The sequence below is a fragment of the Capricornis sumatraensis genome, chromosome 8 (assembly GCF_032405125.1).
Source record: "Capricornis sumatraensis isolate serow.1 chromosome 8, serow.2, whole genome shotgun sequence".
Classification (NCBI taxonomy): Eukaryota; Metazoa; Chordata; class Mammalia; order Artiodactyla; family Bovidae; genus Capricornis; species Capricornis sumatraensis.
In genome coordinates, this window is record NC_091076.1 from 73920573 (window position 1) to 73945556 (window position 24984).

Here is a 24984-nt window from a genome sequence, read left to right on the forward strand (position 1 = left end):
GTGATTCCTGCATTGTTATAATTTCTTTGGGCTGTCTGCATCAGTATTCACTGTAACTTGTACTTTTTTTAAAAAAAGGCAACAGAACAATATGTTTTGTTATTGTTTGTATACTTAGAAGTATTAGTGAACTTTTTCCTCTGAGTTTTAAGGTAATGGATTTGTGTGTGTGACTTTGGTTAAGTTTATCTAACTGTCACTTGTTCTTTGCATTTTTAAACAATACCAGAAGAGTAATTAATATGTGCATTAGAAGATTAAATGATCTTTAATTTTTAAAGTTTTATTATAAAGTTGGGACAGGCCATTGATTTTCTACAGGATTTTTAAATTGGTTTACTTTTATGACATTAGTTTTAAATCTTCTAAAAGAAAAAAATTACATCAAATCCAGCTCTAAGCAGCTGGATTTAAATGTATTTTATTGCCCATATTTCAGAATTTGGAAAAGAGTGATGGGAATAAAGTGATAGAATACATCTTTTATTTCTGAGGACATGGTAAATTTTTAATCTCAGTTTTACTGTGATTCCTGTAGCAGACATAGAAATGCTTACTTGATCCCTACTGTGTGTGGATTACCATAATATTTGGTAGACACACAATGAGGAATATGTCAGATTTGCAGCTTTGGAGGAGTGTTGTTGAGACAACATCAAGGCAGATAATTACTGTGTGCTGTGAGAAATGTTAAATATGTGTATGTACAAAGAACTATGAAATCTCAGAGAAGGAGGGAGTTACTCTGGTTAATTTTTTTTTTTTTGTCAAAACTAAGTCCCTCAGCTAGTTGCTGAGAGTTTTGTTAGTGGTGTTTAAATACCATTGATAAGCGTTAGATTGAATTTGTGGAATTGCCATTATCAACAGTTTTATATGGTTTAATTCTAATATGTATGGCAATTAAAAAAACATAGTTAATACCGTTTGCTAATACTACTTGACAGTGGCTATATAATTGATATTTTATTAAAATAAAGCTTTTGAATGTTGAAGAATACTGAAGAAATGTGATGTTTTTGGAAAACATTTTAAAGCTCACTTGGTTTCTTTCTTTTTTTTTAATCATATATGAAAGAATTTTATTGACTAAATTGCTTTGGACTTATAAATTATTGTATAATTGCTTATAACTGTGGAAATACACTTACTTGATGTGGAAAATTTTGCTTTCAAGGCTTGACTCCATTCAAACACTAGAGAGGCAGATTCAGTTCAGTGTTTGCCCCTGAGGAGATAAGTCTGGTACTAGAGACGGCATGTTGGAGAAGGCAGTGGCACCCGATTCCAGTACTCTTGCCTGGAAAATCCCATGGACGGAGGAGCCTGGTAGGCTGCAGTCCATGGGGTCGTTGAGAGTTGGACACGACTCAGTGACTTCACTTTCACTTTTCACTTTCATGCATTGGAGAGGAAAATGGCAACCCACTCCAGTGTTCTTGCCTGGAGAATCCCAGGGACGGTGGAGCCTGGTTGGCTGCCATCTATGGGGTCGCACAGAGTTGGACACGACTGAAGCGACTTAGCAGCAGCAGCAGCAGCAGCAGCAGAGTCGGCATGTATATAGTTATAAAGAATGTGGGAGGCAGCCCAGCATAAAATCTGTGATTTTTCAAATTTATCTTAACAGTGGAAACTTCTCCAAAAAAACTTGTGTGCAGAAATCCAGTATGTGAACAGATTAAAAAACAGAATCCTGCCCTCTTGGCCTCCCTTCTGTCCTCATTCCTACTGAAACCTTTTGTGTGGAAGTAAAAAGCAAACCGGATTTGAATCCTGGCCTGGCCACTGTTTCACATTTTGACCTTGATACATGCTCTAACCTTAGTGAACTTGTTTCCTCATCTGTTAAATAAGTGTATTCGTGTTTTTGTTTTTGTTTTTTGCTGAGAGTTGTAAGAATTAAATATTTCAGGAAAAGAGCCTAACCTATAAAGTCATTCTGTAAATGGTAGCTGTTAGGATTATATGTATATGGCACAGTGAGATTAAAGACTAGGCAGTAAGCTGCTCCAGTGAGAACAGTCTATCCAAAGAAGGAGTCACAGAGGTGATGATGAGTTGCCTTTGGGGTGAATCTTGAAGGGAAATGGAAAATTGCAAGACATATGGGTGGCAGATACCCAAAATGAAATATTTCTATAATGAAGACTTGGGCATAAGGAATGCTGCCTCTTTATACCTTTCTGGAGATAAATGGCCTCACCTGAGTTCAGCCTGACTTTTCTTTACATTCTTTGATTCACACTTTAGTTTTTTTTCTTTTTTTTTTTTAACACTTTAGTTTTAAGCAGGCTTAAGAGAAGGCAGTGGCACCCCACTCCAGTACTCTTGCCTGGAAAATCCCATGGACGGAGGAGCCTGGTAAGCTTCAGTCCATGGGGTCGCAAAGAGTCGGATATGACTGAGCGACTTCCCTTTCACTTTTCACTTTCATGCATTGGAGGAGAAAATGGCAACCCGCTCCAGTGTTCTTGCCTGGAGGATCCCTGGAGAAGGAGCCTGATGGGCTGCCTTCTCTGGGGTCGCACAGAGTCGGACACGACTGAAGCGACTTAGCAGCAGCAGCAGCAAGCCAGGGTGAGAGTTGCCGAGTTTCCTTGGTTAATTAAATTGGCTGCTTAAGTAAAGGAAAAAGAATGCTAAACCTGGATTTGTAAGCCATGTCTTGGTTATAATGTAATCATGCATTTATAGACAAGTTCTTCCTAACTGCAGTTGCAGTGTGTGCTGTGATTAGTTGATCAGTCATCTCTGACTCTTTGTGACCACATGGACTGTAGCCTACCAGGCTCCTCTGTCCACAGGGATTCTCCAGGCAAGAATACTGAAGTGGGTTGCCATGCCCTCCTCCAGGGAATTTTCCCAACCCAGGGATCAAACCCAGGTCTCCTGCATTACAGGCAGATTCTTTATTGTCTGACCTACCAGGGAAACCCACCAGGGAAGCAATTGCATTAGTGTATTGAAAATTAGAAGCCTATGTCCTCCTTTGAGGTCTTAATGTAGATCTTTGTAAATATTTACTTCAGTAGGTAGGTGAGGGTTTTTTTTTTTTTTGCTTGAGATTCAGATTAATGAGATTATTGCTGTGAATAAATTCAGGTGGATGCATTTGGACTTTTGAGGGAAAAAAAAACTTAGAAAATTAGTTTCTAGGAAAAGCTGATAAACTCATAATTGGATACTTTTTCTGCCTCAACAGTGATTTTTCTTTTGTATAATAGTCAAATTTTAGGTAAAATGTCTCAGTGTGATAACGAATGAAAGGGTATTAAAGTAGAGGAGATATGGAAATATTTATTTTAGTTTCTTTATCTCTTCCTGTGTGTGTGTAAAATCATATAGCACTTACTGTGTACCAGGCACTGTTCTAAGCACTTTATTTATGTATGTCAAATCATTTAATCCACCTGACAGCCCTATGAAAGAGATTCTACTGTTATTAACATTTAAAGTAGCTTGTACCGGGTAACTTCATTTGTCTAGATAAGGGGGTTTGCAAACTATGTCTGACAAGCTGGATCCTCCCTTCAGTTTTTAGTGGTGGGAAAGAAGTTTGTAAAAATTTGTTCTGTAAACATTTTTATACAATTCCGCTTCTAAAATAATTTCCAATTTTAATTTTATAAATTAATAATTTAAGTTACATGAAATTGAAATTTCAGTGTCTATAAAAGCTTTATTGATTCGGAGACACAGATACTCCACATATTGTTTATTGTTGCTTTCTTGCTGCAGAAACCATAAGGTCAGCAAAACTTAAAATATTTATCTATACTGTCTATCCATTTATAAAAAGTTTGCTGACCCCTGGTCTAGATACAAAGGAGAAGAGATAGGATGAGACAAAAGCACAAAATAATACAGTTAACAAAAGAATGTATCTTTATTAGAACATTCCAGGAAGACTAGGACTAGATAGAGTTGTGTAATGAACAAGCCAGCAGTATTTTCTTCTTGAAGGATTAAAAAAAACAAACCTTTAATAACAGCCTAACTATAATGAAAAATGCTTAGTTACTTCAAAGTGTTGTATTGACCTTTTTTTCCTGTTAGTATAAGATGTCTCCTCAAGATATATCTGAAAGGGTTTGTAAATATTTATTTGAATTTGGGTGACAGTTGTTGCAGTTACCTTTGAAACCTGAGTACCTTGGCCTCCTGATTTGATTTTTGCCCTTGGAGCTCCTTTTAGTTCTGACACTGAAGATTTCTTGATTTCCCCTTCTTTTATAATTTTGCCTTTGGCCCTTTAGGACTGGTTACAGTCTGTAATGTTGACTATATGGTTCTCTACTGAGGATGTGCATCAGAATCATCTGGAGAAAATTTTAAAATCTCTATGGCACCTCAGAATTGCTAGGATAAGGCCTAGCATGATTATTTTCAGGAATTTTCTCAAGTGGTTCAAATGTAGATTCATGGTAAAAATCCATAGTTAACCCCACTTCTCCTTCAACTACTTTTAGTAAATCTAATTTGAAAAAAATACAAATGTGGCATTCATTGTTTTGTGTCCCAGAGGTGTTTCTTAGCCTAAAGAATCATTGCCTAAATTTATGTAAACTCATAGTAGAGGTCATCAGCATCAGTTTGGTGAATTCATTTTTTATTTTGATGTCATTCAGTATAATAATAGAATGCAAGTTGGAATTTTTATTAGAGAGCAGGTAGTATAATTCAGTATTGTTTATTTTTATGAGAGACATATTTGGCATCATAGAATCCCAGTGAACCTAGAAATAATGGATTCAGTGAAGTAGAACACAATTTATAGGAAACTTAATATTTTTAGGAGGAATAGTTTATATTCCAGGACTGTTTTGTTTCGTCAGTGGTTCTGTCAGGCTGTATGTCTGTAAAACAACCTTTTAAATAGATCTTTTCCTCGTTTTCATTTAAGTATATTTTGACATCAGAGTGAATTTAAAAGGAAAAAAGTGACCTGCAATTTCTAAAAGCATATTAAAACAGCAAATAGTTGTCTTTTTTCACATTCTGTTTCACTGTTGATAGACACAAACAGTTGTATCACACAGAAAACTGATTTGAGATAAAAAGCAGTAGGAAGGGATATACATACAGTCAAATCTAACCGGGTCAGAATTCCACTTGGAACCCTCAGGTGTTCAAAATGGCTTCATGCCTTAAGTCAAAGAAGAGAAAGATTCTAGTCAACAAAGAAGTGATCTTTGATCATCGGTCAACAGGTGATCACTGTGGGGACAAAGATTATATCTTGCATGTATTTGGTGGGTGTGTTATAAGAATGAGAAGGCATCCTGATTAATGTCCGTAAAGGGAAAGCCAAGAATGATGAGGTAGACAGGCCAAGAAAAAAGAAACAAGGATAGGAAGGAGAAGAGCTGAAAAGTCCGCAGTAATGAGATGGTGCTTATAAGTTGCAGTGGCAGTGGATATCAAAGACTCCACTTGCAGTGGAGAGAGTGACAATGAAACAGGATAGGCGAGTTCTCAGTTATCTGTTTTGCGCCTCAGTAGCCTTTTTTTGATGCTGAGCCTCCAATACTTTGGCCACCTGATGCGAACAGCCAACTCATTGGAAAAGACCCTGATGCTGTGAAAGATTGAGGGCAGAAGGAGAAGGGGGCAACAGAGGATGAGATGGTTGGATGGATGGCATCATCGACTCAATGGACCCAAGTGTGAGCAAATTCTGGGAGATCGTGAAAGACAGGGAAGCCTGGTATGCGACAGTCCATGGGGTTGCAAAGATTCGGACATGCTGAGTGACTGAACAACAAGCCTTTTGTTCAGGACGTTTCTCTTGTCTATTTTAAGTAGGACTCAGTTTTTTATATTTGATGATCCTTAAGGGCGTTGATTTCCCTGGTGAGGATCCAGGGAGTAGAATTTAAGCAGTATGAGGGGTGAAGAGTATTCATTCCAGTAGAGTTTAGTGATAGGCTAAGGCTATAATATTAATGTCTGCTATATTATTATAACAGAACCAAGGGCTTGGGGGCATATTATTAGGGTTCTCCAGCCAGACACCCAGTAGGACTTATGTATATATCGAAAAGAAAAAGTGACTACAGTCAATCTCTGGGAGAGGGAGAGAACAGAGGGAGAGATTTTAAGGAATTGGCTTATGTGGTTGTGAAGGTTGGCAAGTCCAAAATGTAACTGGCTGGTGACCCAGGGAAGAGTTGATATTGCAACTCCCAAATCCAGAGGCAGTCTGCTGGCCTTGCACAGCTTTCTTTTCAGGCCTTCAACAGATTGGATGAGGCCCAGCCACACTGTGGAGGGTAGTCTGCTCTACTCAGAGTCTACTGTTTTAAATGTTGATTTCCCTGGTGGTCCACTGGCTAAGGGTCTGCGCTCCCAATGCAGGGGGCCCAGGTTTGATCTTTGGTCAGGGAACTGGATCCCATAGGCTGCAGCTAAGAGTTTTTAAAAGAGAGAAAGAAAAAAAAAATACTATTTCTACTTTATTCATTATAATTTAAAGCAGTGGAGGAACTATTTGCAACACTTGCCTTTAATACTAAGAGTTACTAGACTTGATATTGGTATGAGTAATTCTCAGTAGAAAAGGTGGTATCTTAATCATTGGCCCAAAGCTAATTGAAAAAATGCAAAATATTTTGAATATAAATTTTGGATGAATGACTTAAATCTTGCAAAATGAGATATAGTAGACAGCTGTAGCTAATAGTGAAGTGAGGAAATGGTGTAGCTATTGGAAGAATTTTGCTTTTACAGAAGATGAACTGTGCCTTCACTTAGTCAATCCCTCATTGATGACCCAACCTGGTCCTTTTTTGCTTTAGTTTTTGTTATTGCTTGCCAGCAGCAGGTCCCGGTGAATCGTGGGCCTCCAAGCTGAAAGAGAATGAGAACAGGTGGACACTAAAGCCTAGGTATTTGATGAAGAACTTTCAGTGATCTAGTGTTTTCAAATTGTGGGGGTGGGGAAAATCTAACTTCTTCATATTAATTAATCACGCAGCACAGGATACTGCAGGGACCATTAATGTTTTAATTACTTTTGACATCTTTGTTTTATTAGAAAACAACCTCAAAACTCTAGAAGCTTATCTCTGTAAGTGGAGAAGTGAGGAAATCACAAAAATTGATGAAAGGAAATGAAGTTGCTCTTGAGGGTACTTTGTTGTCTGATGCAGTCTTACAGAATTAAACTGTAAATTAAAAAATTTAAATTTGACTGGGGTGTTTTTCAGAATAGGCAATGCATTAATTTCATAGGTAAGTGTACTTTTTTATTATTTGACTGCATTGCAGTATAGCATTAATGATATAGTTTAAAACTGTTTTTACATATAATAATAGTCAAAGTCAAATATTGAGAACTTAGAGAAACCGGTAACCTCATGTTTCGTGCCATGATACCAAGCATTACTTGGTGAAGTGAGGAAGAATTTGCTGGGACACCCAATATGTCCACCACTGTTTAAATGGATGAGTGATGGTCCTCCTTTTTACTTCTGTTCAGTGAGGACGGTGCAAGTCAGAACATATATGTTTATGTTCTGTTGGGTTTATTATACAGAAATCAGGATGATTTTGATGGTGCACACAATTTGTGGATGGTGAGGGGAGGAGAAGACAGAACAAGTGAAAAAAAATTTTTATCCAAGGAGCCAGGACCCTGTTTTGGGAGATGACCAGTTTTTGTTTCTCATGAAGCAATAGTTTATTGGCAAACAGGAGATTTTTATTTAACTCTAGAAAGCTAGTATGGAAAGGTACTCAGTAACCCTTGACAATAGCTTCTGCCTTTCCGAGTTGCTATATCTGGATTGTATTATTTGTATTAGGGTTAGGAACTGTAACCTGCTGTTCAAGGAAGGTAGATAATCTGCATTGTTGAGTGACAGTTACATGAGACCAGGAGCCATTGGCAATCCGTTAGTGTAAAAGTCTTAGGTGAGTTTCTTAAAGTCTTCTACATCTAATGTTAATGATAAGTAAACCTGCCAGTTGGCATTCTTTATGTCAGTACACCTCTACTGCTAACATGTAATTGCCTCTTTATGTTTTCCCTCATGTACATCCTTTATATTCTATATTGTTTCCCCTCTTTCATAAACTCCTAGTTAGCAAGAAACAGTGTACAAAATAGATTATTGATATTTTATAAAAGTTTTGATAAGTGTGAAACCTATGTTATTAACACACTGAAACAAAATGAGAGGAACTTAAATTAGTAATTCACTGACTAAGATTATTTTTTAATACTCTGTTTATTTCCTGTTTTCTATTTTTACTTTTCCCCTTTCTCTTTCTGTGGTGAGGTACATACCTAAGCCATAATAAATGATGTTGTCTAGGAGAGTTGCTTTGGTGTGGCAGGAAACTGTATGTTGTGTTAGAATGTAGAATGCTTAAGAATTCTGCGTTCCAAAAAACATGCTGAAGAAGCCTCTGTTTCTAGCGCTCAGGCAACACAGATCTGATCTCTGAGAATGTCTGGATATTGACATGCATGCTAATGGATAAACCAAACTCTTCTTTGAAATATGTTTGTGGTACATGCAAGTAGCTTAGAGGGGATTGTTGGAGTACTGCCAAAATATATTTCAAAAATGAGAAGTCTTTTCGCTCATTATGTTGACTTTGGAAGGATTTGTGAACCCCCCTTAAAATGCATGTATGTATTAATATTTTATCTTCATATGTGCTTTTTTGAGGGAAGAGGTCTTGCCTCTTTATCACCTTGTCAAACGAATTTAGTGACTCCCCAAGAGATTTAGGACTCCTCCCCAGGTGGTATGAAAATACTGCCTAGTTAATTTGTACTGTTGGTTATAAATACAGATTGATAATAAATTGTTGTAGTGAAAACATTAACCTATAGTAGTAAATAATATATAATTAGCAGATCGAGATGTTTCAAATTTAATCATCCTACTCTGACATACCACCTTTCAAGTGGTCTCCTGGGAAATAGAAAACTCTGCTTTCTTGATCCCTCTACTCTCTGTTTGCCTTTTCAGTTTTCACTTTCTGCACACTGGGGCTGAGGCTCTTTGATCCATTGTTTCCAATCTCCTCATTATGCATTCATCACACATACCCTGTAAACCTTCAACCCAATCCTAGATCTCTGAATGTGTGACTTTTCTGTTTCTGTAGCCAGACAACTGCCAAAGAAAAGTCACATGTTTGCAAGATTGTCACCACCAAAAGTTTGTGGTCTCCAATCTTAAAAATGTCCGTCCTGTACTTCCTGTTGTAAATTTTTGTCCTCTTTCTTCATAGCAGCTATTTCAAGGCTCTTAATGCCTTCTTCCTTACTCCCCCTACCCAGCAAGTGACCTCATTTCCTATTTTCCTGAAATAAAAAGATTTCACGTTTTTCTCCTTCATAATAACAGTAGAAGAGGTAAGTCATTTTTGTATCTAGATCTCTCATTCCGTTTTCTTCCTCCTCCTCCCATTGAGTATTTCTCTATTCTGATTTTTGTTTAAATATGGAAAACTTCAGACCCATAAACAAAAGTAGAGAAAATTAACCATTCATGTACTCATTACCCAGCTTCAACAGTTATCAACTCAAAGCTAATATTTTTTCATATATATCCCTCCATCCACTCTTCCAAAATTTTTTAAAGCAAATCCTAGACATCATTCTACTGATAAAATTTTCATTGTATATTTTTAAATGACTTAAAAATAATCACAATACTGTTATCCCTTGAAACAGTCACAGTTATTCTTTAATATCATTAGACATTCAGTCAAGTGTTCACATATCCCCAAATGTTTAATTGGTTTGTTTCACAAATATTATTTATACTTAAAAAAAATTTAGATCTAAGTAAGGTCAGTGTATTCCAGTGGTTATATCAATTATCTCCTTTAATCTATAGGTTTCCCTTTCCAGCTCTCTCTCTCTGTCTCTCAGTTTCCTTGGAATTTATTTGAAGAAATTGGGTCATTTATTTTATAGGGTTTTTCACAATCTGGATTTTACTGGTTATATCTCTGTAGTGTTTTTCACATATTCTTCGGCCCTTTATGCTTCTTGGTAATTGATAGTTGGAGCCAGAAACTTGAACAGATTCAGATTTGATTTTGTGACAGTACCTTATAGGTGTGTGGTGTTATTCTGTCAGGGGATACATCATGTCTGGTTGTTTGTTTGTCTTTGGTTAATTAGGTGGTGAAAATGGTGATACTAAAATTATTCATTCCTTTATTTCTCCTGTGTCTTTTTTTCCTTCCACCATTAACATTTAAGCATCTTGCTAGGTTGAGAAAAACAACAATCCATAAAAACTGCTTTTCAATACTTCCATCTGTTTCTAAGATATTTATGGTAACCATCTTCATCTTTGTGCACTCATCAGCCCATTTGATTATGGGTGTTGCAATGCTGAACCATGCTCTTATACCGTTTTACTGAAATTATTCTCATCAGGGTTATCAGTGAACTGTATAATGAATGAAACAGACCCATTTCATACCTTGTTTTGCTTGACAGTTGGATAACTTCGGGTACTGTTGATTGTCTCTCCTTAGAATATTCCCATATTGACTTGTGACATATTCCCTCTCCTTTTTACTTCTATTTCTTTAATTGCTTCCTCAGCCTCTGTTGTAGACTCTTTTCTAAAGATGGAATGAGTCACACTTCTTCATCCCTTCACATGTAGTTCTACTTAGTTCAGCTTGTTTCTAATCTAGAAGTTTTTTGAGTTGACCCCTTGGCTGACCTTTTGCTCTCGCCCTTCGGGTTCTCTTTACAGCTCCTGTTCTAGTGTAGGTCTCCATTTTCATTGCTGCAAATGTCTTACCTGGTTTCTTCCTTTCCCGTCTTTATGGTCCTTTCTTCACTATAGAAATGAGAGTGATTTTTCTTTTAAAAAAAAGCAGGGGCTCCCCATTATTCCTAGGATAAATTGTAAAGACCAGAGCTTGTTTTCTGGCCTAGCCTGTCCTTATTATCTCTTCAGCTTTATGTTGAATCATCATCATCTACTCTTTGGAAATCCTTGTCACACATTTCACACAGTTTTAACTGCTTGGCTGACTCTTCCAGAAGACTGTAACTTCTTCAGTGTAAAGACCGAGAAGTCTTTTCTTTGCCCTCATTAAACATGATGTCTGGTTCATTGTGTTTAGTGTATGTTGAATGGATAAATTTGTGCAGTACACTATTATATTCAATGATTTCTTTATATCTTAGTTTTATCCTGATTAGGTCATGCTAATGTTCTATAACTATAGTAATTCTTGTACATTAATTTGCTTTTTTTGTCTAGAGGTAGTCTCTCCATAGTTAAACTGAACCTTGTAATGTACATAATATTGTGGAGTTTTTTCATTTTTGTTGCTTCTTTTTCACTCTGATTTATGTGATTAATGCTCTGTCAGTGGGTTACTATTGTCCCAGTAATAGATATCTGTAGACAGTTCACATAGTCACCAACGTAAGATAATCCTGTTGAACCTGCTTGTTAGAGTATATGAGTTCCTAGGTGGTTTGGCTTGGTGTGACAATTAAGACTTAGAAAAGTGAGGCTAAAATTTTAAGTGTTCAAACCTGTGTTGTTCAAGTGTCAACTATATTTTCCAGTTACAGTGGAAATTCTGTCTAGCTATTTTTTTTTCAGGATATCACATACTTTTGTTTTCATATGCTTGTTCTAATGTTTTATCATAGTAAGATTGATAGTAAATAGTTGGTGTGATAATGAGATTCTTCCATGTTTATTTTTTTTCCAGACTTAACGTATTTTTAATTGAAGGAAAATTGTTTTCTCTAGCTATATTTATACAGTGTGATAAGACAAACTGTACTTAAACTTTTACAAAGTAGAGGAGATTTGAAAAATAATTCCTTAAGAAATAATTCTCGATTTTTCTTGTACCTACATTCTCATTGAACCGATCATGTGTTGCAGTTACAAAGGGCTCTGAAATATTAACAAGATTAGAGAATTGGGTTGAGTACAAAGAAGTATGTACTCCATTCAGTTTAAATACATACTTCTTAAGCATTGAACAATGCTAAATTATTTCTTGATTAAATGTATTGGTTAAGAGGGCATTAGATTAGCTAAATAGTTTATTTACATTATAAATAATATCAGCTGTTGTAAGGTTACTAGTTGCTGACATTCAATCTTGAATTTATTTATGGTTAGAACCTTTGACTTGTTGACAGTTTGTGAAATACTTATATTGTTACTTTTTTCAGGTAATACTTTTTGTAAATTAGAAAATTTGTTTTTGTCATTAAGGAAAAACTGTTTTCTTCTCTAGAAGTTATATGTTAATATTTGAAATTCAATAAAATTCAATAGTGTTGTTTTGGCTCAGTTAACTGTTAAAGATCATTTAAAATACATAAAATGACTATTTTGGCATTGATTTTCACAGTAGGTTGAAAAACATCATTTGGTATTCATATTATCATCATAGTAAACCTCACCTTTGAGAGTGTATACAGCAAGTAATAATTTAAATTCTAAGTGAAAGAAATAATCTTTCTCTCTCTCTCCTTAGGTGGAATGAACCTTACTTGTTGAATATCTCCTGGTTACACGTTGGATTCACTTGTGAAAGAATCATTTTCCCCTGCGTGGAAGCCACTTAGTGGCTTATTTAATTACAAATCCAGGGATTGCAAAGCTTTTTGATTTTCCAGAAGAGGGACATACCACTATATTGAATAAACTTGATATTACAGCCAAAATGGTGCTGTCCCAGAGACAACGAGATGAACTGTAAGTTTCTCTGTTTTGTGTTGTTGTTTTTTAATCCTCTCATAAAAGACAAAGTAGTAGATTAAAATACAGCTTTGAGAGATGTATTCTAAATTAAACTGTTATGAGGGTTCAAATATTGGTTTGGGCTATTTGGTCTGACTATTAGAACTGTGTCTTATTTTGACTTAGTGTTACTTACCCTTTTGACATCATGTGTACTTTTGAAGCAGAAAAAACAAGTAAGTTATTTGGGATAAGTTTTATTCTAAGCTTGTCTTAACTATCTTATGTTCAATAGGAAGGTAGGTGCTTCAAAGCACTTCACATTTTTTTTTGTCTGGAATCCATGTATTAGAAAAATGAAATCTTTTATGTTGTTGTCACTGCTAATGCCTTTCCTTTTTGTCTTACTATGTTTTTCATCTTTGATCATCCAATGGCTATGGTATATGAAGTTTATGAAGTGGCTAATATAGTTAATGCAAGAGCATTAATGAAAACAGCATGAAATTATGTGACTAGTACTATTTTATAGTGTCTTAAAGCATCCCATATTTTATAGCATTCTGTTTTTATAGATGAGGAGCATTGGGGGGACATTTTAACTTCATATTCTAGGTTTCTTAAGGATTTTCCTGTAGGTTTTGAAAAACTTCATTTGGAAATAATTTCAGATTTCTAGAAAAGTTGTAGCATTAGTACAGAGAATACTTATTATATGTTTTATCCAAATTCACCTGTTATTTTTTTTACCATTTGCTCTATCATTTGCACCCTAGCCATGTGTAGTTTTTTAAAAACCATTTGAGAGTAAATTGCATGCATGAAGGACCTTTGCCCCCAGATACTTCATTGTGCAGTTCCTAAGAATAACTATACTCTTCTATAAAACAGCAACTTCAGTAAAATTTAACACTGTCACTTTTTATTAAATGTACTTCAGTTTTACTGCTTGGGCCAGTAATATCCTTTGTAGCATTTTTTTCCCCCTCTATGATATACCATGAAGTCCAGGATTGGGTTTATTTAGTTGTCATGTCTCTTTAATCTCATTTAATCTGGAACATTTCCTCAACCTTTCTTTGTCTTTCATGGCATTAATATTTTTGAGTAGTATTTAAAGTTTTTTCTTGTTGAATGAGAGATTCTTTGAATTTTGTAGTGCTTTATAATTTTCAGATGTTTCATGCATACAATTTCATATATTTCCATGATAACCCCTTTTGCCTCTCCCCACTGATGACCAACCACTGGCTTATTCTCTGTGTGAGTCTGCTTCCGTTTTTTTTGTTTCTTTCATTCACTAGTTGGCTGTATTTTTTCAGATTCCACATATAAGTGATATCATAACAGTATTTGTCTGACTGCATAGTACCCTCCAAGTCTGTCCATGTTGCTGCAAATGGCAAGGTTTTCCTTTTTGGAGCTGAGTATTATTCCATTGTATATATACCACATCATCTTTACCCATTCATCTCTTGGTGGACAGGTTGCTTCCATACCTTGGCAATTGTCCATAATGTTACTGTGAGCATTGGAGTGCACATATCTTTTTGAGTTAGTGTTTTTGGAGTGGAATTGCTGGGTCATGTGATGGTTCTATTTTCAGTTTTTTGAGAAACCTCCATACTATTTTCCTCATTGGCTGTGCCCGTTTACATTCCCATCAGCAGTGTTTGAGGGCTCCCTTTTCTCCATAACCTTGCCAGCATTTGTTATTTGTGAGTCTTTCGATTGTTTCTTTGTTTTGGCTGCATCCTGTGGCATGTGGCATCTTAGTTCCCTGACCGGGCGTCAACCCATGCCCCGTGTGTCGGGAGCATGGAGTCTTAACCGTGGGACCAACAGGGAAGTCTTTTTTTTTTTCAAAATAGAGTTTCTCATTTTGTTTTCTTCCTCATAATTAGAGCCAGTCTATGCATTCTTGGACAGAATGCTACATAAATAATACTGAATTCTTGTCAGAATATCATATCTAGGCACATCCCTCAATGATGATGTTAATTTTGACCCCTCAGTCTCAGTGCCTATTGTCTCCATTATAGAGTTACCGTTATTTCCTCTTCAGCAAATAAATGGGGAGACACTTTAAGATGATGCAGACATTCTTCTTCCTATCGATATTTCTCCCCTAGATTTAACATCCATTGATTATTCTTGCCTGAATGATTCTTTACTACAATGGCTGTAAAGTGATGATTTTCTAACACTACTACTCATTCTGTATTTATTAGTCAGCACTCAGCATTTTACTGTAATCAGTGCATCTTCTTTTTCTTTCTTTTATGTATGTGTCTTTTCATTATTGGTATTAATTCATGGGTTCTTAAATTTCCAGTTGTTTATCATTCATTACTATTGTACTGTTTGGGTGCTTGAATTGTCACAGATTTCACATAGGAGCCTCTTCAGTTTGCTCTTTTATGTGCCCCTATCATTTTTTGTAAGCAATTCCTTACTTTCTAGGATAATAGGATGTTCCAAGCTTATTGTTTACTTTAACAATTTGTTTACCTCAATAATTTGTTTACCTTAACCATAGAGTCAGCCATTGCTCCAAGAAGCCCAGGTTCTTCTTAGTGAAAGTGAAAGTCGTTCAGTTGTGTCTGACTCTTTGCGACCCCATGGACTATATAGTCCATGGAATTCTGCAGGCCAGAATACTGGAGTGGGTAGCCTTTCCCTTCTCCAGGGGATCTTCCCAATCCAGGGATCGAACTCAGGTCTCCCACACTGCAGGCGGATTTTTTACCAGCTGAGTGGTATTTGAGATCAAGATCTGGGCATTAAGTGTACTCATTACTAGGGATGTCTTTGCTTTAGGGCCCTTTAAGTAGACAGAACTAGGAAATACATATATGTGTTAACACGTATACAGACTCCCTAGCTCATATTTGTGCTAAGGTTTCTCAGTCTTTGCACAGTTGACATTTGGGACTGAGTAATTCTTTGCTGTGGGGGCTGTCCTGTACATGCTTGGTTGTTTAGCAACATCCCTAGCTTTTGCCCACTATATGCCATAACCAAAAATATTTCCAGACGTTGCTGCTGTCCTCTAGGAGGACTGTAATACTTCTAAAATAGTTTCAGAATTATTACTATGCTCCTACCAGTGAAAACTCTCCTGGAAAGGGTCCAGAGTTTGAATGCAGTTCTTCCCCCATCCGTTCTACTGAAGACAGAGTGTGTAATGAAATACTGAGTATGTAAGTTACATAGATTCATTTTGTGTTTTCTCTCCCTCTTCATGTAGTTACATCATTCATTTGAAATACAGTTGGGTACATCTGTTCTGTTAATAGCTTTTCCAGTTTCTTGTGTTTTACATTGCACCTGCTCCTCATCTTTATTATGTATGTTTCCTGTTTTTTGCTTCTTTCACAGTTAAAAGGCAGCATACTGTATGTTCTCTTTTGCATTTTACTTTTTTTCACTTAACAGTGTCTCCTGGAACTCACTCATGTCAGTTCATAGAAATCCTCTTCTTTCCCCACCCCTCCAATAGCTGGATAGTACTCCGCTGTTTATACACCAGTTTTTCAACCATTCTTCCTTCCATGTTTGAACGTATAGGTAGTTTCCACTATTTTGTAATTGCAAAGAATATTGTAATGATTGACCTTGCATATGTACTTTTATCTTATAGAAGGCATATCTGGTTTGTTTGTTTTTTTTTAATTTTAAAATCTTTAATTCTTACATGCGTTCCCAAACATGAACCCACCTCCCACCTCCCTCCCCATAACATCTCTCTGGGTCATCCCCATGCACCAGCCCCAAGCATGCTGTATCCTGCGTCAGACATAGACTGGCGATTCAATTCTTACATGATAGTATACATGTTAGAATGCCATTCTCCCAAATCATCCCACCCTCTCCCTCTCCCTCTGAGTCCAAAAGTCCGTTATACACATCTGTGTCTTTTTTCCTGTCTTGCATACAGGGTCGTCATTGCCATCTTTCTAAATTCCATATATATGTGTTAGTATACTGTATTGGTGTTTTTCTTTCTGGCTTACTTCACTCTGTATAATCGGCTCCAGTTTCATCCATCTCATCAGAACTGATTCAAATGAATTCTTTTTAACGGCTGAGTAATACTCCATTGTGTATATGTACCACAGCTTTCTTATCCATTCATCTGCTGATGGACCTCTAGGTTGTCTGGTTTTTAATCATTCTTGTTTCTGTCTTTTCTTTAGATAGATTTTTTCTTTAGGTAGAAGATTCTTTTCTTCTAAATAACTTGTGAGAGCTGACTGCAAGTCTTGCTTATCACCCTCATAATCAGGATGAATATTTAAATTATGGCCAAGAATAGAGCTTTTAATTTGTCTAAAAATCAGTTGAGAAGGGAAGAACCTAATTTCAGGTGGCTAAATTTTTACAGAATTTGAGATAACTGACTTAAAAGTGTTCATCAAGCAAAGCAGATTTGTCCCACAGATCTAAATATACATTTAGGATACGGATTTAGTGTCCTCCAGTTTTTAGGAAGGAAATAAAATGAAAGGTTTTGCTTTTTTTCCTGTTTTTGAAAATGATCTGAACACATATTTACTATGATAGGAAGAAATAAGTGTTTATGTGCCTCTTACAAGTAAGATAAATTTTGGCACCTCAGTTGGCCTTTGTAACATTTTAGCATTTCTAAAGGTTGGCAAGCAGTTTAAACTATAAAATTCTTTTAGGCTTTTTTGGACTAGAAATGAAATTAATTTTTTTACAAACTTGAAACATAATTTGTGATTCAACCTAGCAAATGTGTATTGCCTACCTTGTGTGTTCTTACTACTCTGGGGGCATATAAACATGAATAATAACATGAAACCATTTATGTGGATATGACAAGCATCTTTTAGATAAATCAAGGGTGGGAGAAATTAAAATGATCCAATTTTACAACTAGTAACAGAGGTAGTTTTCTGACTTTAAATTCACTATTCATTAAACAAAATTCTGTTACCAAAAGAAATGTATGTCAAAATGTAAACCTAACCCCCCATTTTCTCAGTCCCGGTTTCGAGAAGTGGCCACCATTACCCCTATATAATTTTTTGAAGACATTTTTCATATGTTTACAAAAATTGCATGAACATCTTCTTCCCCCTTAAGATTTATAAGATAGAATTATACTTTGCAAACTGCTATTAATATTTTTTGTCACCCTTTCTGTGAGTTTGGAAATGTTTACTATCTGTTGCTAGTTCATCTAATAGCAACTTTTGTACATCTTATACCTCTATTTCTTTATCAGATTTTATGCATTGATTCTCCTCCATGGAAGATGAAGGGAGTCTGTTATTTTTACATTGTCCTGGTTGATGATATTTGAACTGTTTGATCTGATGTTCACTCCCTAATTCTTTCGTGCAACAACTTTCCTATTGTATCTTTTTAACACTTATATTGAAGTATAGTTGATACATAAATAACTATACACATTTAATATGTACAATTTGATGAGTTTGGTCCATTCTTATATTCTTATTTTGATTACTCTTGTTGAGTTGAGTTGAGTTCAGTTCAGTTGCTCAGTTGTGGTCTGACTCTGCGACCCCGTGAACTGCAGTACGCCAGGCCTCCCTGTTCATCACCAACTCCGGGAGTCCACCCAAACCCATGTCCATCAAGTCGGTGATGCCATCCAACCATCTCATCCTCTTTCGTCCCCTTCTCCTCCTGCCCTCAATCTTTCCCAGCATCAGGGTCTTTTAAAATGAATCAGCTCTTCACGTCAGGTGGCCAAAGTATTGGAGTTTAGGTTCAACATCAGTCCTTCCAATGAACACCCAGGACTGATCTCCTTTAGGATGGACTGGTTGGATCTCCTCGCAGTCCAAGGGACTCTCAAGAGTCTTCTCCAACACCACAGTTCAAAAGCATCAATTCTTCTGCAGTCAGCTTTCTTTATAGTCCAACTCTCACATCCATACATGACCACTGGAAAAACCATAGCCTTGACTAGACAGACCTTTGTTGACAAAGTAATGTCTCTGTTTTTCAATATGCTGTCTAGGTTGATCATAACTTTCCTTCCAAGGAGTAAGCGTCTTTTAATTTCATGGCTACAGTCACCATCTGCAGTGATTTTGGAGCCCAGAAAAATAAAGTCAGCCACCGTTTCCACTGTTTCCCCATCTATTTCCCATGAAGTGATGGGACCAGATGCCATGATCTTACTTTTCTGAATGTTGAGCTTTAAGCCAACTTTTTCACTCTCCTCTTTTACTTCCATCAAGAGTTGTTGGGTAGATTTTGTCATTATGTACCTTTTCAAGATGGACCTATAGATGGACCTCTATGGGTCTTTGCATGCCAGAGAATACATTTTTTTGCTCCTAAAATGAATAAGTAAAAAGTGAAGAATTTTTAGATTATACATTTTTCTCACTCAATTATAAGTATTAGGGGGAAAATTGCCATGTTTTAGATTGCAAAAAAAATCTCAAATTCCGAAAAAGCAGAAATCACATAGGCCTCATTTGCTGATCATAACGCTATAATAATGCAATCTATCCCTCTGAGCATTTAAAATATATACTTCTAAGTAACTGGAATAAAGAGAGCCAAATGAACCTTAGAAAGTGAAGAAATCAATAATATGGTACTCACATCAAAAACCCCTAGGATATATAGCCCTTAGAGCATACAGAAAATTAGATAGTCTTAAATGAATCTTTAAAAAAAAGAGAAATGAACTTTCAAGAAAAAGGAATTCATAAATAAAAGCAGAAATTAATGAAATAGAAGATGTAGCTTGGTAATTTGACAGGTAAAATGAAAAACTAGCTTTAAAAAGAGACTAAAATGAAAGCGAAAAGACACAAATGAACAGTAATGAAAAAGGCAACATAAAATGAAGTCAGGTGATTTTCAAAATTATGAGAATGTTCTCTTAAGTTTGAAAATCTAAATGACCTGAGTGATTCTCTAAGAAAATATATGTGATCAGATTTAAGAGAAGTTAGAAAACTTGAATAGAACCTTGACTATAGAGGAAATGGTAAAAATAGGTACAGACCAAGTTCAGGTGATTTTCAAGCCTAGACTTCCTGTCAAGTCTTTAAGGACCAGTAACTTCCCAGATTATGAGGTCTCTTCCAAAACACAGGAAAAGGTGGAAAACTTAGGAATTCATTTTAGTAGGGTGGAGTAACCCTGACAGCAGCAGCAGGCAAGAGGAAAATAATAAAGAACACTACACGCTAATTCTTTTTTTTTTTTTAATGCTAATTCTTAAATGAACTCAGATAAAACAACTGAAGCCGGTAGTATATTAAAAAAAATTAATTATGGCCAAATATGATTTATTGCCAGAATGTAAAGGTTTTTCAGTGTTTAGAAACCTGTTAGTATAATTACTGTATTAATAAACAGGAGGAAAAAATGTGGTCAGTCCAGAGAAGATAGAAATTGTATTCTTAATACCTAGTCCTTATTGTTAGAAATTCCTTAGAAAATAAGAAATTGAATATTTACTTAATTTGATTAAGGCTTGTTGCCAGAAATCTACAGCAGACATTAGAAATACCAAGTACATTTCCATTAAAGTCTAGAACAAGTTCAGAGTTCTATGCTCCTGCTACCATTTATATTTGTATTTGAGATTCTAGCCAGTGCAGGGAGGCAACAAAAAGTATTAGAACTATAGGAAAGGAAGGAGACCAAGTGTGTTTGTAGGTGATAGCATCTGCATAGGAAATCCAACAGAGTCAACAGTAGCTTAAAAATATAATACATTTATGTGTGTCTCTACACAGAAAGATGTCTGTAAGATGTCTTGATAAGTCAAGTAATCTGGTTGCTAAATAAGATGGTATAATACGTTTCTGTTAAATACCCCCCCACACACACAGCTGTTCATTTCTTTTGTGCCTGTATCTGTGTAGATGCACAGATGAAGGCCTGAAGTGTTAAGCATGGTTACTTCTGAAGAGAAGAATGAAACTGGATAAATGTAGAATGAAGATATGTGCCAGTATTGTTTCATTATTTTAGAAGACAAATACATTTCTTTTTTGTGTAAATAAAAAGTAAAAGTTTAGTGTGTTTTCTTCTAAACAAAGTAACTATAGATGATGATTATTCTCTGACATTATAGGTTGCAATGGAGAAATGTTCAGTTCAGTTCAGTTCAGTTCAGTTCAGTCCAGTCACTCAGTCGTGTCCGACTCTCTGCGGCCCCGTGAATTGCAGTACACCAGGCCTCCCTGTCCATCACCAGCTCCCAGAGTTCACTCAGACTCGCGTCCATCGAGTCAGTGATGCCATCCAGCCATCTCATCTTCTGTCGTCCCCTTCTCCTCCTGCCCCCAATCCCTCCCAGCATCAGAGTCTTTTTAGGTCAGCCTATTTCTTTTTGCTTTTCTGCCTGGGTACCCATAGTATCTGTATACTTGTTCATGTTTCCCAAGCTAGGTTTTGTTTTGTTTTGGGTTTTTTTGGCTGTATGGCATGAAGGATCCTAGTTCCCTTGATCATGGGTTGAATTCCTATCCCCTTGCAGTGGAAGCCTGGGAGTTCTAACCGCTGGACTGCTAGGGAAGTCCCTGGATGTTCTTTATTTTTTTCTCTTAGTATATTTGGTTATATTGTATTGTGTCTTTTGGATTCCTTTTATTTTCAGTTTTATGTTACCTTAGATTTTTTTGGGGGGAAGTATAGAGTGTTCATCTATAATTTTCTGCTGCTTCCAGGGGTTATTCTTTCTCTCTATAGCATGCTTTCCTCTGGTTTACTTGCTTTGCTGCTTTTCCTCTTTTAAGAAAGTTTGCATGGGTCCTATGTGGCATTTTTGAGTATAGTTCTGTTTTGTGGAAAGAGTGATGAAGCTGGAGTAGCTTGAAATTGAATGTGCTGTCTTAGTACACCTTTCTACCTAATTAATATAGTCCTTTGCTCTTGGGACATTTTACCTCTTAGTTTTCCAGGTCCTTCTTAGGTGAGCTAAATCTTCAAGTCACCTCAGGCCTTTTTTGAATAATTGTTTGTCTTTGTTGGCTAATTCTGGCTGGCACATGTAAAGCTAATTCCCTTAACCCTTCTCTTAAATCCCCCTTTACCTGTAGACAGTGCCCTAAAACTCCCCCGTGATCGCTTGTCTGTTGCTCTCTCCAAAGCTCCTGGAAACCACTGATCTTTTTCCTCTAGTTTTGCCGTTTCTGGAAAGTTGATGTCACATGGTATGAGGCTTTTCAGAATGACTTTTTTTGGTATGCATTTTGAGGTTCCTTTATGTCTTTTTGTTACTATATTTTTAAGCTGTGTTTTGCTTTGGAAAAGATTTCCCTGGTTGCTCAGACGGTAAAGCGTCTGCCTACAATGCAGGAGACCAGGGTTCAATCCGTGGGTTGGGAAGATCTCCTGGAGAAGGAAATGGCAACCCACTCCAGTATTCTTGCCTGGAAAATCCCATGGATGGAGGAACCTGGTAGGCTATAGTCCATGTGGTCGCAAAGAGTCAGGACTGAGCGACTTCACTTTCACTCTCACTTTTGCTTTAGAAAACTAAACCTCTTCAGTTATTTGAGGGATTCAAGTTTTTCCTGTGCATGTATTTTAACATTGTATATATTTAGTGTCTATTAGAAAGTGACTCTGTCCTGGCCTTTAAAAAAAGAAAGTAAACATCTGTACTTTGCTACAAACTAAAATTGTATCTGTACATAGGAGTACACTGCTACCTGTGTGAATTAGAATCTTAATACTTGGCAGCAAAGGCAAAATATATGAATTGAGTGCTGGGACTGAAATGAGACTGTAACTGTAGTTCATACCCTTTCAATTTCAAATTTTTTATGTTAAACTATATTTTCATTGGCTATAAATATAAGTATATATTTAGACATACACTTCTTAATATGTTGCTTTCATCTAGCTTGTTTTGAGGTTCTGCTGCCTTTATATTTCCTTGGGGTGATAGAGTATGAGCCCTTCTGAGTCTTTATTCTTTGAAAGCTTTTAATTGAAATATTTCATTAAGTAGAATGCATCATATTCTGATCATTCCAAAATAACAAATAATGACTTACAGTCCATGGGGTCACAAAGAGTCAGATGTGACCTAGAGACTAAGCGCACATACTGTAGGAGGTACTGGTATTTTCTGTTGTTAATGTTAGACTTGTCAAAACAGCAATAGTAAATAAAACATATTTCATTTGTGAAATTGAACCAAGATTATAAAATTGCTTAATGTTTCAAGGTATACATTTCAGCATTTATTGAGTGAGATGTAGGCATTTCTAAAGGTAATAAAGATGTGGTCATCAATGTCAAAATTGTTGATTTTCTGTTGAACTCATACAGAGCTGCAGAACTTTTATTGTGTCATGACATTTTGTTTCGCTGAACTATTTGATTGTATTTTAGAAGACTGTATTAAAAGAGAAGTCATACTGAAAAGAGAGGAGGGCAGTGCCCCAAATACAATTAAGGAAGTTGAGAAAGTTGTATGCTGAGTGGCTCCTGGTTTATTGTTTTTATTTTTTTGGTGAAGTTGACGGTCAGCTGAAAGGTGAGATACAGTTAGCTATTTGAGAGTACAGAAAGGAGACTAGGGACAAGTGAATGATTCATCAGGCAGCATTGGAATGACAACCATATATTATGACTTGACCTGTACAAGTTTTTTTAGCCAGGTAATTCTAGGGATGTCTGTTGTAAATATCTGATTTTAAGTGATCTTTACTTTTATGCTTTAGGGCTTATTTATGATGCTCTTTGTTTATTTAGTTGGTATCCCATCTAATCTTCCTATATGCTTCTGATAAGTAAGCCTTTTTAAAATTCTACTTAAACTGCTTTTTCTTGCCTTGCATGTCCTTCATAATGTTTCTGTCCTATCTTTCAGCCATTTCTGTCATACCTTAATCTCATTTCCAGTATTTATATCTATTATTTATGTGGATCACTTTTGGAACAATTTTAAGTAATGGTAATAGGCATTCTTTTCTTGTTCTTGGCATTAATGCAGATATTTCTAGTGTTTTACCATTAACAATATTATTTATTGGTTGAAAATTTGAGGGATTTCTTTTTAAAATATTAATAAGATATCTTTTTTAATATTAATGAAGACCTTTCTATTGTAAAGAAATGTTCTAAAATCAAGAATGTTGAAGCATTTGATCATACAGATATTGAGATCTTCATCATATTCTCATTCCCAGTTCCCCACAGTATACCAGGTACCTGTTCTTTTACTTAATGATGAAGATACGAGTCCACTTACCGTGATTTACCTAAATTTTATTTTCCTTTACTTCACCACTGCCAGAATTAGGTCTCATTGTAACCTCTTGCTGTGCTTTACTTGTCCCGGGACTGGTAGTAGTTGAATCCTGGCCTACCCTTTTGAAATATATTCAAGTGTGATGATGAAGGTTGATTATTACAATCCTTCATCGGGGCACAGGAGGTTGGAGAGGTGTAAGACCTATGGCCAAGAACTTACCTTATCACTACTGCCCTTTCCCCAAAGTCTGTGACTGTAGCATACTTAAGAAACCATGTTACCTACCTGTCTGAGAGTTGGCTAATGTATGGCAGCAGTTTGTGGAATGACCCGCAGTAGTGTCTCTGCACTTGCAGTGAACTTTCTTCACATCTTCAGCAGGACCGTGTAATTCATCTTGGCATTTGTCTAAAATGGCATTGCCTGGGTCATTGTGCTGGCTGTCTTCTGTAGCAGGGCACCAAAGATGATGATGTGCTGCTCCTGGTGGCGTGAACCTGCATGCTCGATCCTGCTGCTCTGGTCTTCTCATTATCCTGGTGGTGTGCCCTCCTAACCCGGTAGGGATCCCACATTCATAGGGCCACTGCAGCCTATCAGAGCAGTGCACATTAACCCCACTGCTTTCCTCATTCCTGAATAGGTGAGATCAGTGTGTTTTTTGTAATGGACCTGGTGAGAAGACATCTATTTGTCAGTTTCTAACTTAACCTAGTTTTTCCTCATATAAACAATAAAGTTTGAGTGTTTATAGAATTCCTAGAACATGTTTATTCAGCCTTAGAGTACTAGAGTACAGAGTTTGAAGAAACACTGTTATTGTCATTTTGGTTTCACAGACCTGAATTTTGATTCTCAACTTCACCATTTATTAGCCGCCGCCCCCCCCCCCCCCCCAAAATCAGTTAAGTTCTATGAGCCTCTGTGTCTTACCTTTGAAAAACAGCTTCTACCTCAGTCCCCTGTAGTGCATGCTCTATAATTCTCTCTGCTTCAGTTTTGTTGGTAAGAAATGCTGGGGACCCTGAAGTATTCTGC

The 24984-nt window shown here is 36.4% G+C and overlaps 1 protein-coding gene across 2 annotated transcripts in view; it reads left to right on the top strand.

Annotated features, from left to right (window-relative positions):
• The window catches only part of PAFAH1B1 (platelet activating factor acetylhydrolase 1b regulatory subunit 1), a 66132-nt gene that overhangs the window by 16970 nt on the left and 24178 nt on the right, over window positions 1-24984 (top strand). For both annotated transcript variants that reach the window (XM_068976411.1, XM_068976412.1), the window contains one exon: window positions 12505-12725. In XM_068976411.1, coding sequence (XP_068832512.1) covers window positions 12694-12725 — 32 coding nt within the window. In that variant the 5' untranslated portion in view covers window positions 12505-12693. The remainder of the gene's footprint in view (window positions 1-12504; window positions 12726-24984) is intronic.